Raw genomic sequence first — 18,505 nt, 5'->3', positions numbered from 1 at the left:
CAATCTTTTGATTCCAGTAGCTTGGGCTTTAAGAAAATACACCAAAAGTTGTGAGAGTTAGGATAAAGTCATGAGAGGTGGCAACTGTGTACATATGTATTGTCACCCACACTTTTTTTGCACTATCAAACAAGGTCAAAGATCTGGATATTGGGTTTTTTAATCTAGAGTGAATAGAAATAGAATATACACATTAAAATATAAAATCAGTGAAACCTGGAAGCAGCATATAATAAACTGAATTTAATATAGACAATACCAAGCACAGGTGATACTGTAACGATAGTGCAGTACTGGACCAAGGGCAGGAGATGAAGGGCTGCATAATTCTAAAGGTTCAGCTCTATAACTTAGGTTTAACATGCTGCATGAGACATGGGGCCTTGTTTAAATTTTGACCATCTTGTCCTTACACCTGAAACACCACAATCTGCCATGGATCCTGCCTACTTCATTCACTCCCTGTGTTGGTGTAAGCCACTTTAAATAGTAAATGACAATAAAATTGTAACACTTGCATGCACCCATTCCCATCTAAATCCCTAGGCAGGGGAAGGAGGTGACAGGCTGCTCCATTTGCAGGCTCCATCAAATGGAAAAGCAGGGTCTTCTCCATTGAACAGGCAGCATATACACATTCCTTATTTTCACCCCCTTGACCCTTATTATGACTTCATCCAGCTGGTGTCCAAGGCCCCCTTGGGGAGGGTGCTGCTCATTGCTAGTAGCTCAGCATACACTATCAGAAAGGGGACAGAGCCATCAGCCTAACACTCTCCACACTTACCAACTGCACTGCCCTAGTGCAGGGTCCTGCACTGCCCCCTTTCCAAGGGTAGCGGAGCTTCCAATGCCACATGTGCTGCTGGGAATCCACAAGAGGATATCTGATGGTGTTACCCAGAATTCCTCTTGGGGCAGCCTGCTGTATGTCCCCTTTACACTCATCCTGCCTGGGCTGTGTTATAAAGCCGCAATCTGGCCTTGTGGCTATTGCTAGCTTACATTTGACAAATCCTGCCCATCTCTCTGCAGCTGGGGAGGCTGCTGATGGCAGAAATTCTGCTGCACAGAAGAGGCTGATTTGGAGGAGCTATTTCTCCTGCAGAGGAGGGCACAGCAGAAGCAGCACAGCTACTGCAGAAGCCCTGAGACCACAGTGCAGCCACAAGGGAATTTCTTGCAGCCCTTGCAGAGCTCCTCAGAGCACAGCCCAGTGACTTGGACTGGTGCTGACTGCAGGATTTGACCCTTAGTCATTAGAATCTGGTTTGGATTTTTTAGCCAGGACACTGAGGTGCCACCTCCTCCTTTCAGATGTGCCATGAGATCTTTGTCATATACCTCCACAGAACCAAATGACCCAAATACATAGAAGCCTGGAGAGTAGAAATTCAGGCAATCTGAAGATTTTAGGGTTTCCTGCAGATTTTTTTTTTAATTCACCAGGATTTCTGATTTCATTTAAAAATATAGTTTTCAGCTATTTCTTTTCAAACTTAGCCCCTGGGATGAGGCACTGTTGTTTGTTGAGTCAGCAAAGGGACAGATTGAAAAAATAGCACTTAGAGGTGTGGACTTCCCCATTTATCTTGAGCTATCATAGCCCCTGTACGTGATCAGAATCACTCCTTATCGTTAACCACTTCTCTGCTGGTCAGTGTAATTGAAATGTCCAATTAAACTGGACATTTCTTGTACTGACATTCCATTCATTTGAATGAATGTGCCACAGCAATAACAATGCAATAGATAGTCAAATAGTCTCCTGCTTACTAGGGTAATGGACATGTTTATAAATGGACATGTGCTTATAAATTAGGTAAAAAGTGATAACTAAAAACTGCTGGACTCCCTTGGTTCAGTTTGTAGGATGTTGCAGGATCCTGTGGGATTTTGTGAGTTTTCTATAAAACTTGTTCCAGCAGAAGTAGCTGCAAAGGCATTTCAGTTTAGTATGCTTATAAATATCTTTTGAATGACCGTCCTTTTGTCTTATGTTATCTGGTAATTGGTGGGGGCTCTGGACATCCAGAAATGGGAAGCTGAAACTGATGCACTAAGGTGCACACTGAGCCAATTTACAACAGTGGGTAAGGATCATAATATACCTGATTCAAAGCAGGGTAGGCACTGCGTGTGTTGAAGAGTCTATATGGCAGGTTACAAAGCATAAGAACATGGCTAAGCACGACAGAACAATAATGGAAAAAAATCTTCATGAATCTTAAAAACTTTCTGCTGTCTCCCTGCAGATACTGACTCCCACCAGAGGCGTGGTTCAACTAACACAGTCCAATCTCCAATGTGGATGGAGTTTAATATCAGGCTTCAATGGTCTCTGCCCATGAGTAATTTTTTATTCCAATCCTGTCTCCCGAAGGATTAAGGATCAGATTGGAAAAAGGGCAGTGGTACTCTTCCATGAAACAGGGTCCACCCACTGGAGACACCAAGACGATGTGTCACTCACAGTAGATTATCCATATGTTCAAGATATGGTCTCTGCTGGGTTCCTTGGGCTTAGTTTCCCCCCTAGCAGGCTCAGATGTCCTGCTGGGCTCTGCAAGGCCCCTTGTGTTTTCTTCCTTTTTGAGAAGGGAATCATAAGAGTGGTACTAGTATCATCCAAGCACCAGCTACCTAGGTGCCAAAAGGAGTCGTCACTAAATGCTTTGATCAGTAGTAAAATAGTTAACAATGTTGTCATTTAAATTATCATTATTGGGCTTTGAGTTCACACTTCATTGATGGCTTCTCTACACCACGCCACCAAAGTGCACTCAAGGGGTTGATTTGTAGAGCCCTCTAATGTGTTACACTTTCCTTGCCCTGAGCAGACCCCGCTGGTGTGCTCTATAAGGTACCTAGTTTGTATTACCATAGCCTTCATCCTCAGGGAAGGTTCATACCTCTTGGTGCCATTGTTTCAGGTTGTCAGCAGATGTCTCTGCAATGCTTACGCTCATTTCACATTTTGAAGGTTTTCTTTGCAAACAGAAGGACTAGAAACTTGCTTTAAAAAAAAAAATCCAAGCAGAGATGCTGGAGCACAAGATAGCACTTGGTAGAGGTGATAGTGGTGCTCTGTACCCCCAAATCTCCCCCATTCAAGCTCTGATTGAAACTGGCCCTACTGTAAAACTGGCCCTACTGTACTACTTTCTTATAATAAATGAAACTTCTGCTTCAAACAAATGCATCTCAACGGGTTTCTAAGGCTGCCTAGATCCCATAATTTTGGCACCAGATAAATGTCCTGCTGCAACAAAATGCAAATAGTGTAACAAACCACTGGACTCCTATGAGCTCCTGATTATTCCTATGTTCCCACCAGGGCCATTCAGAACTTCAGTGTGACTGTGGAATAGAACTCAGATATGCATGCTCTTTCCACTTGAACCAAAGGAGAATCTTTGTTAGTGCCCATGCGACACAGTACAGCCGGTTCATTAGAATATATTTAAAAAACTATCAGTTTTCTAAATCAGTTTACATAATAAACAGATTTGGAGCCAGAAATATTTGGCTGCGGCTGGTAAAAGGGGAATACTCACATCCTCTTCTGAAGATTGTGAGAAAGTGACAGAGTTTTACCCTTACAGGAATATAAATATTCAGAGCAAATAGGTGGTGGCTGCTCACATTTCTATGTATTTCCTGAGGTCTTCATTTAGCCTGGCAGCATAGGATTATTTTAATGTAAAATCAAGGATCCAGTAGTGCAAAGGACGGAGCAGGGGAAAGGTACATTTCATGTAGTAACCCTGGAAGGAAACTCCAAGATGAAGACTTGAGGCAGTCCAGTGAGATATTGTACCAGCCACATATACTAAACTGTCCTTTCAGTAGACCAGAGAGAAAGCCCCTTTGGTGAAGGCTGTGAACTGTTGCAGAACAGAAACAGATGTCTTCAGATTTTCTTTATAGGAAGGTATAGGATTCATTCTCCCTCAATTTCCATATAGGAAATTATGTGTAAGGGCCTGTCTACACTACAAAAAAATCTGTTGGCTGATTGATCCCATTTTCAAAAGAAAGATCCAACCTATGAGGCACTACTGATTATTGCCCTTGCCGTAAAGCCCAGTGCAAGCCCAGCTGTGCATTTGTACAGCAACTGGTACAGTATGGCCCTTAATCATGATTGTAGTCTCCAGGTGCTACTGCAACACACATAATAAATAATAAAGTTTGGTAATATGCTCAGTGGTTCTACAGTACACCCACATCCACTTATATGCAGTACTGCTATGATTATATCACAATTTGATTTTGAACATTTCACAGTGCCTGATTCTCCAATCTATTATCCCTGTTCTACATCAGCACTATTCATTTGACTGCAGTGGAGCTACTCCGGTGGAAAACCAGTGTAATGGAGTGGAGAATCAGGCCCAAAATATATAAGAAGCCACATTTTGGAGAAAGATTTCAGAAAATAAAACAATCACGATTATTTATACTATGCTAGAATTGCTCCTGGAGTTTACTAAAATATAGGAAGACTTGTCCATACTCCAAAAAGTCCACAATCTTAAATAAACCATAACACAGCAGCAAGCAAAGACAAACAGCTGAAGTGGTGGGCTAGGCGTTATACAAACACACAATTAGTCACAGTCCCTGTCCCAGAAAGTTTACAATCTAATTTATAAAATATGACTCTGAAAATGAGCAATTAGTAGGATTACAATCGAACCCTTCCTGCACCAGGAAATGGGCTACTTTAGAGGGAAAGTTGGGGGGATGGGAGATTTCCTTGGCTTCCTTAGGCGATGCATGTGTGCAACCCCACACACTCCCATCCACTTCTTGCTATCCTCTTGATATCATTCTCTCAGCCTGCTTGACGGGCTCATGTTTGTCCATCCTGATCTCCCGGCAGCTGTCCATCAGTGTTCTCCCCCACCCACCCTAGCAGCTGTTTGATCCCTGTTCTGCGTACTGGGGTCAGAGGCAGCTGAGAAGAACTGTATGGGAGGCAGGTCGGAAAATAAAGCCGCTGCTACTGCTCTCCAGCTTTGGCACCTGCCTCCTCTTCCCTTCTAATGCAACCCTTAGCTGGAGCTAGCAGTCAGTGAGGCTTGCAGAGAAAGAGCGGGGCCTCACATGCAAATAGAGCATCCCTGCAGGGGAGTTCTTGCGCATGAGCGTTACGCGCACCTTGGGACGGGCTTTCATTCCATCTGCTGCGGGGGGCAGGAGTCTTCCCTTGGAGGAGGCGAGGCCGGATATGCAAATAAGTGCCGGCCTTTCCTTCGTGTCTGGAGGAGAGGGTTGGAGGGGCGGGACCGGATATGTAAATAGCACCCGGCGTTCTAAAAGGAGAGAAGAGAACAGGGGACGCAAATAGCAAACCGGCGTTTTTCGTAAATTGCGGAGAAGGGAATGGGCGTGGCTCGCATGCAAATCTAACCCGGAGTTCTGAGAGCCGGGAGGAGGCGTGGCTCGACCAAACTCTCTTATAATTGGAGGTGGGGACGAGGCGTGGTCGAGCATGCAAATATTGGAACCCACTTCTCTCCTCTCCTCCTTCTCCCCCTCCCGTCCCAGCCCCTCCTCCGGTTTAAAAGCAGCGGCGCCTGCGCAGTGAGGGGAAATGAGGACTTAGTCTGTTACACAACTGACTGCTGTGTTGAGTGAGGGGGCTGCACTCTCCCTTCGGCCTCAGACTCTGCTGCTCCCAGGCGCCTCTGCTCCTGTGTAGGCCTCCCCACCAGCCGGCATGAGCGGGGACCAGCTGCACAACGACTCCCAGGTGAGGGACCCGCACGCACCCCCCAATATCCCCTCAGACAGTTGGGGCCCCAGTGGGGACCTCCAGCCCCCCAAAATCCCCTCAGGCACTTGGAGGTGTCCCCGGCCCCACAGTATCCCGTGGGACCACGGGGTGACCTCATCCCCATATCACCTTAGTGGGGGCGTCCCTTCCCCTGCCCCCCACCCAGAGCTCTGGATCCTTAACCTCCTTGACTCCCCCTCCCTATTTGCCCTCGGACACTTAGGGTGGGATGCCTTGATCACTACCCCGCGGGCTCCACCAGTCTCTCTGTGATTGGTGATTTCCCCATAGACACATAAAGGGTCTGTAACTCCCCCCCCCCCGAAAAATCCCAGCCAAGCCACACACTGAGGGGGGGGGGGATTTTTTTTCCTCCTGCCTTCCCTTTAAAAGACAGATCCGGAGAGGATGGGAACGTGCCCCCCTTTTTCATGCGGGGGGAAGGGGTACCAGGGCAGGGGTGCCACAGAGAATGGGTACACAAGCATGAGGGGGGGACTTAAAATAGGTTGGGGGGAGGTTAAAACTTTGGGGCGCTAGGAAGTCTGAATTTCGCCCCCTGCCCTTGATTTGGGGGGGACACCCCTCCCAATACGTATCTGTGTGGGAAACGGACGGTGAGTCGATTTCCTTCCTCTTCATTTTAAACTGCCCCCTGGATCAGGCTCTTTTGCTGTTTTTGAAAACATACATGATTTTTTCACTCGCTTCCACTTGTCTTTACAGATCGAGGCGGATTTCCGAGCGAACGGTGAGTCTCTGCCCCCCACCCCCGCCTTTTGGGGGCGATTTACCCCACTTTACCTCCCCCTTTCGCTCCCCCCTCTTCTGTGTTACTGAGGATGGTAAAGGACAGACATGGCGTCCCAGAGACTAAGTCCCGTCTCCTCGCTCACCGGCCCCATTGTTCCCATCGAGCTGCCAAATGCTCCTGCTTCCGAGGGGCTTAGGCTCCACCCGACCCCCACTTCTCCTAGTGGGGGCAATGCAGGCCCCAGATCAGGCCTCTCCGGGTTTCCTGGGGTTCCCTTTGGGCCCCGATTCCTCCCTGGAAAGTCGCCTTGTCGACGGTCAGGACTTAGTCTCTGCGCCATTTTCTTTTTCTCTCTCCTCTCTCTTCTGTGTGTGTGTCTTTCTCTCCTTCTCCTCCTCCCCTGAGCTGCCGAGCAGGAGCCTCCTGCAGAGAAACACGGGAGAAATAATCACCTCCCGACCCACATACCCTCCCAGAGAAGGGGAAAGGCAAAGTTTTTAGGTTAAATAAATCACTAAGTTGCCTTTATTCCACCCACCCCTCTCTCTGCTCTCCAGTTTTGTTTCTTTCAGTCAATCCCTCTCATCCCCCAAAATGAAAGGTGGTTGCAACATGTTGCTCTTTAAAAGATTCTGCTGCATCCATTTTAAGACCAGGCTTATTTCTTTCTTTGCTGTTTAATTGAACTAACTTTACCTTATTGGGTAGAAAATTTTAATTTAAATAATTGCATTTTAAAAAATAAATAAAAGGAGAGTAAGCAATTCCAGAAAGGAAGGTAGCATCACTTCAGAAAGTTTGCAAGTTGGCTGTTCATTTTTGGGGAATAGGTTGTAGGATCTCTATAGGTGATTGCATTTAGGAGGATGGCTACCAATTTTTTGCATACTGCTGGGTGGCATATTGGTTTCAGTTTTTTTCCCAAGCTGGTGGGTGGTATACTTAAAAGTGGAGAGGGGGGTGAGACGGGGAGGTACAATTTGCTTCTGCATGCATATGTCACTGTCAAACGACTGGGTTTACATGAAGAGCTCTGTCTGTCCCCTAAGTAATGCGGAGTTGGGTGCGGGGGTTGAGGATGATGTGCCTGTTGTCTAAAAGTGTTTGAGTTCACTCCACCTCTTTATTAAGGTGGTTTCATCTTGCCTCCCAATCCCATTGCAATAATACTGTTTTTATGATGCTGGGTTCCTGGCATTTGTAATCATTGGACTGTTGTTGTGGCCAATAGGTTTGATGCCTACTTGCTTTGCAAACTGCTATACATGTAAATATTCACAAATATAGAATATTTGTGTATGCACATCTTTTTATATTTATGCACATAATGCATTTTATAGATAATATAAATATATAATGTAAATGTGTGTGTATAACAGAAGTGTGCAGATACAAATATGCTATTTAAAAAAAAATTCCCCTCTACAGATAAAATAATAATTTATTAAATATTATTTTAGGGGAGAGGGGAAGATACTTCATTCCCTGGAACTGTAATAAACAGTTTTAGAATTACTTCAGTATAAGTATGTCTATAAATATTTGTAACCTCCCTGTGTAGGAAATACGTGCTTTAGGGTAAGTTTTTCTGGGGGGAAAAGCTCCAGTTATATGCTGATTTAGATATGTGAAATCATTGATTCCTCTAGTCCTTCTTCAAGTGGACAATCTTAACAGGGTTTTGCCCCCCAGATATTAAGGCTGGCTGTACACTATTTTTATTGTTCCCAATTAGGAATGGTTTAGGAACATAAAGCACTTGACACCCTTCTGACTCTGTGGGTTTTTCTTGTCATTTCACAACTGCTGAAGGAAATCTAGTACACAGATTTAAACTAAGAATGTACCACATATCTCAGACAAAATATATATAAGTGGAGAATCAAATATGCCTGATGAATTTCAAGTGATGAAGGTGTCATAGAACTCTTCCTCCTCCCCATCATGATTCCAAGTCTTCCTTTGACTGTCATTAGTCATCATTGTAGTTTGTCTCAGGCAACAGAAAGACAAAATCTTCGTCTGTGCTGAATGCTGCATTTGCTAGGCTTGTTAAGGGAGTAACACTGTTTGATAGTCCATGTCCTGTCTGACCTTGCCACCAAAGCTGAATCTACTTCAGGAACCTGCTGTCTCTCTTCACTCTAAGGTTCTTTCATTCTTGCTTCCACTGTACAGTAGTACCTCTCACTTCTGTGTCAGATATTGTCACATGTTGATCTTAGAAATATCAATTTTCATTTTAGGCATGGCCATGGGAGTCTGGGCTTTATATACTTCTTGTTTGGATCCTAGTTAGTTGCAAGGAGTAGAAATGGGTGGAAAGAATCCCATATACATTATTCTGAGCACTTAAAATTGGTTTGTGCTTTGAGATTGTATGGAGCTGTCTCATGTTGTTGTTAGGAGGCAGGGCCTGGACAGAAGCCTCGGGCCCCCAACTATTTACACTTAAAAGAGTGAAGGGAAGTATTTAGTCCTGAAAGAGTCAATGTGGTATTGACTACTCAATCCACATACGGTACTATATAAGCATTAAGCAAAGATACTTACTGTTGGAACAAAGAACTCTTTGATACTCTATGGTTGTTGTCGGTAATACAGTAGGTACACACTTGTAATTATTCTTAGTAAGACAGGAAACTTGGAATTTATGTCTTTGGCTATACCATTGTAATGTAATCACTTCAGACGTCACAACCTAAGCAAAGTGGGTGCGGATCCTCTAGTTAATGGGAGATCTCCAAGGTCCAAGGATGTTGGTGATTCAATTTTTGGCACTATTACCTTTTAATAGGGGCTAAATTGATGGAGTAGCATGATGTTAGCATCAAGGGGTCCTAGAATCAAGGCCAAGTGTAAAGTGGAAGTGCTGACCATTTCTGATCACTAAATATCCATGCCACTCCTAGCAAGTGTGTCCCAGACAAATTCTAACTTTGGTAATTGCATTGTGTGTAACTACCCAAATTCCCCCTGCCATATAACTAGAATATAGTGTTTTTCTTCACCTGAAGTGTCTTCTATTGTTGCTGTACACTGTTAAGAATTTGCCATCTTTGGTCTAGAAGTGGTTGAAGTGATTCCTGTGTGTGTATATCATTTTAAGTTGACAATCTTGTAAGTGGTGTGCTATTTAAAACATCAACCTGAAGCGTATGTATTATCTGTGAAATGGGGATAATACTGTCCTCCTTTGTAAAATGCTTTGGGATGTAAAGATGAGTAGTGCTATAAAAGAGCCTAAAAACCATCCTCAAAATCTGAATGCAGTATAAAGAAAATTTATTTTCTAGTAGGAAATATCTTAAAGTACCTTTATGCTCACTTTATGAAAATGGCACCTTCTTACTCAACAGATGTGTACTCTGAGTCACATCTTTATCCTCAAAGTAGAGAGATATATGTTACTACTTTTTACTCCTGTTAGCCTACAGAGACATTCTAGGTAGGCAAGAACTAGCTGGATTCTTTTCTGGCTTTAGCTTCATCAACAGCATTGTTAACCAAGTTCCAATTGAAGAGCCTCTTATTGCTAATGGGCCAGAAGGAACCCATCTTGACTTTCAATTTTCCTGTTGTGTTTGCAGAACATAGCAATTAGAAAAATATCTTTGTTTGTAAAATGAACAAATTGGATATGGAGCTCCTAAGATGTTCAACACCCACAATTTTATTTCTGCGGTATAAAGCCATATCTTTCCTGCCTATTATTCTGTGTTCAGAACGCCTATTAAAAATTAACGGTGGTTTTGTATAAAAATTGTTAATAAGACGTGGCCCCTCACTGAATTTCCCCATTTGTTGATTTAACTAAATATCTTAAGATGGAATTTAAGGCCAACGTCACTGCAGTAATCGGTGAAATATTAACTGGACTTGAGCACAAATTTTGATTGTCTGGCTGCGTGGAAGCTTATTTTTAGAAGCTGAATGTGCTTGAGTGAGAAGTGCTTCCTTTAATAGCTAACTTTAAAAAATGCCAAAAGTGGAGAAAAGCAAGTATCTTATCAGAAATTGGCAGTTTTGTACTGTTGTCATGAGCATTAATATGACAGGTTAGAGGCATCTTTATATTGTGGAGGGAGCACTTGAAAACGGGTGAGAAATGGAAAAGGGAAATTTAAATTAAATGGCATTGGAGCTGAGCAAATGCTTTGTAAGTGATGGAAATTCAGAGGCCACTTTAGCATGTGTTTTTCTATCTTGCATGAAATGCACATTTCATTTAAGCTGACAGTTGGGCATGCGAAAAATGTGACTCAACAGAAAGGAGTAAACTTAAATATTAACTTTTTTTTAGAAAAATAAGATTGATACAGATATTTTATCATTTTTTTGATGCACACAGCACTGGTAGCAGTTGGGTATTGCTAATGTTGCCAGGAAAGTAATGAGTTCGGGAAATGTCAGCCTGCTCTTAATTTTAATATATTTTTAATTATTAGGAAAAATCTTTTTTTCTTAAATCTCTTCCAAAAGACTTGTGAATAACAAGTGTATTAAAATGAAAATGTATTCTAAACTACAGTAGAGAGTAATTGTGGCCTGTTAAGAGGAGTAGACGAGCGCTCAGGACTCCTGCTTGCTAAGTCACTGGCAAAGCCAGGAATAGAAAGTGACCTTTGGCAAGTTACTTAATCTCTCTGCCTCCATTTCCTCTTCTGTAAATATGTGGGTGTTATAACACTTATCTAGTTTGATCTTAACTTAAAAAGATGGAAAAACTCCAAGATTCTCAAAGCCATTTTTAGGTATCCCATTGACTGAAAATTATAAGGTACTTCATAGTTAGTTTAAAGAATAAGCTTGTACGTGACTCTGCTTAGTTGGATGTCATGTAAGTGTAGTTTTTTTTAATGAAGAGCAGAAATGCTACATAAGAACATAAGAAAGGCCGTACTGGGTCAGACCAAAGGTCCATCTAGCCCAGTATCTGTCTACCGACAGTGGCCAATACCAGGTGCCCCAGAGGGAGTGAACCTAACAGGCAATGATCAAGTGATCTCTCTCCTGCCATCCATCTCCATCCTCTGACGAACAGAGGCTAGGGACAACATTCTTACCCATCCTGGCTAATAGCCATTTATGGACTTAGCCACCATGAATTTATCCAGTCCCCTTTTAAACATTGTTATAGTCCTAGCCTTCACAACCTCCTCAGGTAAGGAGTTCCACAAGTTGACTGTGCGCTGCATGAAGAAGAACTTCCTTTTATTTGTTTTAAACCTGCTGCCTATTAATTTCATTTGGTGACCCCTAGTTCTTGTATTATGGGAATAAGTAAATAACTTTTCCTTATCCACTTTCTCAACATCACTCATGATTTTATATACCTCTATCATGTCCCCCCTTAGTCTTCTCTTTTCCAAACTGAAGAGTCCTAGCCTCTTTAATCTTTCCTCATATGGGACCCTCTCTAAACCCTTAATCATTTTAGTTGCTCTTTTCTGAACCTTTTCTAGTGCAGGAATATCTTTTTTGAGGTGAGGAGACCACATCTGTACACAGTATTCGAGATGTGGGCGTACCATGGATTTATATAAGGGCAATAATATATTCTCAGTCTTATTCTCTATCCCCTTTTTAATGATTCCTAACATCCTGTTTGCTTTTTTGACCGCCTCTGCACACTGCGTGGACATCTTTAGAGAACTATCCACGATGACGCCAAGATCTTTTTCCTGACTCGTTGTAGCTAAATTAGCCCCCATCATGTTGTATGTATAGTTGGGGTTATTTTTTCCAATGTGCATTACTTTACATTTATCCACATTAAATTTCATTTGCCATTTTGCTGCCCAATCACTTAGTTTTGTGAGATCTTTTTGAAGTTCTTCACAATCTGCTTTGGTCTTAACTATCTTGAGTAGTTTAGTATCATCTGCAAAACTTTGCCACCTCACTGTTTACCCCTTTCTCCAGATCATTTATGAATAAATTGAATAGGATTGGTCCTAGGACTGACCAAATGCTTATGGAATTTAGTTCTATATGTATCTAAGCAATGTTGTTGCAGGCACTACATAGCAGTAAGTGAACCTGTATAAACTAGTAAACTTGAAGCCAAGTCTCATACTGGGGCCTCTCTTCCACTCACTGGATTCAGAGGCAAAACTCTCATTGATCTCCCTGGGAGCATGATGTAGTCTGCTGTCTTTAATGTCAAATGTTCTGGATTGTGATCCAAAAGACACAATTTTAATGGCATTTTAAAAACATTTAAAGCATATGTCTTGCTTGTCTGCAAATGTTCTTCTCTCTTCTTGTGATAAATGCATGTTCTGAGCCCTAAGAAATGTAAGAATTGCAGAGTGCCATCATTTCCTAACTGAGATGTTTTCACAATGCAGGCACTCTTATAAGGGCCACACCGATCCTGTATTCAGATCAGCAGCAGCTGGGGTTGCTTGCAACACTTTATGAAAACTGCTCATCTTTGGTTTTTAAAAGCACTTTTTAATATTAACTCTATAGTTATTTTTACTGTTGTTTACGATAGCATTATTGCAGTGTTTGGAGCTTATACTGTAGAATACTGTAGCATAGTTTTATAAGGAATGCTGCAGTCTTTGTTACAAATGAAACACTGTAGCAAACTGGTTATTCCTAACCTGTCTCAGAAATATCAACTGCAAATTAAACTTAGTGAAATGTAAATTTTTAAAATTTACTCCTGATAATATCCCTTTAACATCATTATGCTGAGTAAAACTAGTGTTTCATTATTGATGTTGAAATTGGTTGTGTTAATTGTTCTGGTGTATATGTGGGCAGCTTTCAGGTTAAAACTTGGTGCAAGTCTTTTGGGAGAGCAGAGATGCATGTGCTTCTATTAATCTCAATCAGTTTTGTTTCTGTTCTGTTCCAGCAAAACTCCCTAAAACAATTTAAAGGTCTGTGTCATGGACTAATGGGCCCGCAGACTTTCTGCTTTGATAAAATAAGTCTTAACATTGTAGCAATGAGAGGGGAGAAAAAACACTGTAAGGTAACTCCTGTTTATCTGCAGTGTTGGCCTCATTTTTTATGTCCCAAAATAAACCCATTCCTCAGCTGAGATGTCTTTTATGCAAAGTTTCAGATCTGTGCGTGACTTCACATTTGAATTAGACACACAGTTTATCAAGGATTTATAACATACATTTTGAATTAACTTTAGCAAGCCAAACAGCACAACTGTAACTTCAGTTATTTGTTGGGTAGACCACTGAATTTCAACCTCCTCCTGAGCTGCTCTGTCAGTAGAAATGGCAGTGATATGTAATTATAGCAAGTACAGTACTTCACATCTCATTGACTCAAATTCTTCTATTAGTGACTTCACAGAATGCTTGTTAAAGCAATACCTGCTGAAATAACACAAGCTCCTTGCATCAAGCCACTGTTCTGTTAATGAAAGTGACATTGGAGGCAGATCCTCAGCTGGTGTAAATTGTCATTGCTCCTTTGTTGTTACGTGACTAAAGGGATAGGCTGTGATGAGATACGGTGGCTTCTTTCTCTATGAAAGGGACAATTTCAAATAAGAAATAATCCCACCTTGGAAAATGTTGAGGACAAATCCTTGCTGATTTTTCTTATCTTTTAATTCTGCTTGAGCTGGCTCTTGTAATTTAATACTCGATATCCTTGTTAGACAGGCAGTCATTACGAAATATTTATTGGCTTGAACTGCCTTTGTGGCTTCTAGTTTCATAAGAAAGTCCCACAATCCACATGATGGGAGTAGAATGCTGTTTAGTGTTATGGCATCTTCTTAGCTACACCTTTTTAATGAATTTTATCCTGTGTCTTAATTATCCAAATATGAAAGAGAATATTAATTGTTACATATGTGGTGTTTACAGCCTAACTCCTCTAGAGCAGTGGTTCTCAAACTTTTGTATTGGTGACCCCTTTCACAATAGCAAGCCTCTGAGTGCGATCACCCCTTATAAATTAAAAACACATTTTTATATATTTAACACCATTATAAATGCTGGAGGAAAAATGGGGTTTGGGGTGGAGGCTGACACCTCGTGACCCCCCTATGTAATAACCTCGTGACCCCCTGAGGGGTCCCAACCCCCAGTTTGAGAACCCCTGCTCTAGAGTGTCCTGTTTGATTTGACTAACACAGGCAAGCAGCACCTGACAAATATGTCCAACCATGCCTTCCCCTTCCCCCCGCGTGACTGTTGGTTATAACCTATTCAGCAATGTCAGCATTTAAGCAAGTATCATAATTAGACTTCAAAATGAATTTCCCATTAAGGTAACTTCAGGAGGGTTTCCACTTAATGTTGTTTCAGTTCGATCGGAGAGTCAAAAGACAGCAGCATTCTGGGTTATGTTGTAAAGCTGCGTTACAACAAGAAGGGCTGGGAAAAGACAAACAAAAAGGTGGAAGAATGTAGGTTCTGTCAACTACGATGAAATCTGTGAAGGAGAATAGCATTAATGGTTTGCTGTTGTCCTTGGACTCCTATTGACTGTCTGCTCTAGAGAACTTTTATTAAAAATAATTTCCACCATACATGCCTCTGGTAGCTTCCAGCATTTACAGCTGTTAGTTAAACATGCTTCTCAGCAGTTTAATTGATTCAGTAGTTCACCTCATCTGGACAGGCAAGGGGAGATTTGTCCATTCTAGGGCTCCCATCACTGGTTCAGCTGAACTAGTTGTAGCTCTGGTAAGGAATTTTTGTTTTTAAATTCCCTGGTGTGAACAAGTCTGTAGCATCTAACACATTCTCAGCATAGTGTTTGTAAAACTCCCTGGGCTAGCGTAAATTCAGAATAATGCCTTTGACTTCCGAGCTATTCAGGTTTACAGTACTTTGAGATCAGAATCTGGCCCAAATATTGTTCTTTGTATGCATGTAGTTTTTTTTAATAGCTAATAATTGTAGCTGCTCCTGTTCACTGGTGCCCCTGTAGGATCATGTGTCCTTGAAAAGGTGACTTGCAAGGGGGAAAAAAATTGTGCTCGTGCCCTCTTGATGCATTATGATGCATAAAGAATGCCTGAAAGTTATTGGTTGGCTTTGGCATGTGCATGCGTGCCCGTGCTTTTAAATTGAGAAATTCAGATCTTGTTTGGGCTATAAAGATACCACAATGACTTAAAAAATTACAGAATTGTGACATCAGATCCAAGAGTGAAAGTTGAGCAGTTGAGAAGGGAAGGGAATTTAGCCAGATTTCTTAAAACCCTTTGGTTTTTTTGGTTTTTTTTTGTTAATACCTACTTAACTCCAGTGATTAAAATTTTGGCTAAAAATGTTTTGTTAAATCATCTTCTGAGTCGTGCTATTGCAGGTGACAATAATATTCAATATAAAACAATTGTGTTAGAGCTAACAATAAACATCCTTCTCAGAGATCACCCAAACCAATGGAGACCAGAGTTGACTCTCCTGTTATTGGTAAGGTAGTCGCAAGTGGAATGGGGTGAGCAGCCTTTTAGACCTTTATACACCAAAGAAGCAAAAAAGGACACAAACCAAATTCTTCTTTCTTTGTTAAGCCCTTGGCAGGTCACCTTTAACAACTAATGAAGGGGAGAAGATGGGATCTGGAATGAGAAAAGATGATCAGGGAAGGGACAGTCCTTAAATGAATAGCATTGCCACTGACAGAAACCTGTAAGCTCTCAAATATGTAGGGAGGATATTTTTTCCATCATCTTACAGCAGAGATATCAGATATTAACATATTGTATTTCTGTTCTTTTTATCCCTTGTAAAGAGCAAATTGCAGAACAGTACCCCTTAATGTTATGTTTCAGACTGTAGCTTCATTTGGAAGAACCTTTGTTTTATCTGTTGCTTAAATCTTGATGGCTTTTTCAGTTGAAAGCAGCCTCTACAGTAGTTCAGTTTAGCCGGAGAAAATTTAGCTTGTCCTGGCAACTGCTGTGAAGTTGGGAACAGCTAGTTTCCAACATGAAGGAATTACAAGGTCAGACAGCATTGAACATGCTTTCCTCTTGCCTTTGGAAAGCTTTGGGAAAAGCATAATCTGTTTGAAATACTTATCCTGATGGGATGGGGGCAGTGCAGGGTCGGATATGGGGAGAGATGTAGCGAGGCCAGTCATTGTTACTTGTCATTTGGCATCAGTGTACATCTCTTATTCAAGAAAAACAAATCTGTGCATCTAGTTAAATTATATAAATACTTTTTTGAAGTTGGAGGCGCTAATCTGTGGAAAATGATAGTTTCATTGGAAAGAGGGGAATGCACCAAGACAATAGAAAGTTGTTGTTGTATTAAAGAGTTCCTGTCAATCTCTGTTAGGGCCAAAAATTGCTTCCCAGGCAGATCCTGGTGAGTATCTTTTTAGATTCCTGGTCGGTATTTTTTGGCCATCCCAACCATAAACCCATTTGTGCATTCTCATAATCTACCATTATAGCTTTAGTACAGTTTTGTGTGTGTGCTTTTTAAACTGTCATGTCTACAACAGTTGGCTGTAAAAATAACATTCAGCCTTATTGAAACACTACCTTTGGTACGCTGAGAGAATGGCTTGCTAATGAGCTTCATGGTGCCCCTCTGAAGGAGTGAATCTGCATTTTATCACCACAGTCCATGTGGATGGGTGCTTGTGTTAAAGATAGGAATTTTATCCTATGAATAATTTCATAGGTAGAGCGGTTTTGCATTTAGCAGACTTCTTTAAAACAGCAAATAGAGATCATTTTCTTCCTCAAGGAAACCATAGTGTACACCCAACTCCACTAATCTCTGTTACACATCCTGATCAAAACATCTTTGTGTCAGATTTCAAGGCCAGAAGGATCATCTAGATCACACATCTGTCCTCTCCAAAGATATTCTGTATAGTCAGGGTTTATTAGTTAAGTGTGTGTTTTATGTCTTGACAGCTGCAGTATTTAGTGTCATTTAAAACACTTAAATATTTAAAGAGCACCTATGATTTCAGGGAGAATTTAAGACTATTTTTCAATGTAGATACGATTCTACTATTTCTGCTTTCCCCTTACTTTAAGATGTTTATATGGAAATAGGATCTCTGTGTTTAAATACTTCATCCCCTGTTGCTACGTATTGTGCTTGCTAAAGTCCTAATCCTTGATTTGCAACATTTTATAAACTTCCACAGCAACCATTTGGGAATTTCACCAGTGGAGGATTAGGCAATTTGAAGTAGGGAATGAACCATAAGAGTAAATAAATTTCTAGGCCTCATCTACATTGTGGATAAAGCTGTGTATAAAATCAGTTACTCTAAAGCGGTCTAAGACCCCATTCAGAGTACTTGTATGAGCACTGTTTGCCAGGCCACTATGGACCAGGTCTAACCACTTAAGACTTCCTAAAGTATTGGTGGACTACTCCCTTGTGTAGATGTGGGACTTTTAAGCTCTCATTTCTGTGCAAATGTTCATAGTAAAGCACCACCAGGAAAGAGCTGTGGAATATTTTTCATTAGCCATCAGCAGTACATTAAAGTACAGCTGCATGGTAAAAGTTAGCAAAATAATTAATGTGAATTTAGCAATCCCTAAGTATAGCTAGCTTTTTATGTGTCTTGGCATTTGTTACTTCTTGTGCTCTACAACCTAATGCTGCTCCTGACACATGAAAACTAAAGCTGCTGAGTCCGGACTGTTTGGGTCCTGGTTTTCTCCCTGTGCTGCTACTTCTATAGGTCTTAATTTTTTAACAATTACTTTTAAAATTCTGCTTTAAAATTCCACTTTAATATGTTAATATGGGACTAGGTTCTCCTCTCCTCCTGTTCCCCTCTAAATATTGGCAAGGTTTATATTGAAGATTTCTTTCATAGAAATGCATTCGCATTGGCCTGCTAAACCCAGGGTTGTGAGTTCAATCCTTGAGGGGGCCACTTAGGGATCTGGGGCAAAAATCCGTACTTGGTCCTGCTAGTGAAGGCAGGGGGCTGGACTCGATGACCTTTCGAGGTCCCTTCCAGTTCTAGGAGATAGGTATATC

The 18,505-nt window shown here is 41.5% G+C and overlaps 1 protein-coding gene across 1 annotated transcript in view; it reads left to right on the top strand.

The window, feature by feature from the left end:
* Window positions 1-5,602: 5,602 nt before the first annotated feature.
* The window catches only part of TOP1 (DNA topoisomerase I), an 80,965-nt gene continuing 68,062 nt past the window's right edge, over window positions 5,603-18,505 (top strand). Inside the window, exons 1-2 of the mRNA XM_065414250.1 lie at window positions 5,603-5,761; window positions 6,512-6,536. Coding sequence (XP_065270322.1) covers window positions 5,729-5,761; window positions 6,512-6,536 — 58 coding nt within the window. The 5' untranslated portion in view covers window positions 5,603-5,728. The remainder of the gene's footprint in view (window positions 5,762-6,511; window positions 6,537-18,505) is intronic.

Source organism: Emys orbicularis, chromosome 12, assembly GCF_028017835.1.
Source record: "Emys orbicularis isolate rEmyOrb1 chromosome 12, rEmyOrb1.hap1, whole genome shotgun sequence".
Classification (NCBI taxonomy): Eukaryota; Metazoa; Chordata; order Testudines; family Emydidae; genus Emys; species Emys orbicularis.
Note: the sequence above shows the minus strand (reverse complement) of the source record. Positions and strands in the feature narration are given on the sequence as shown.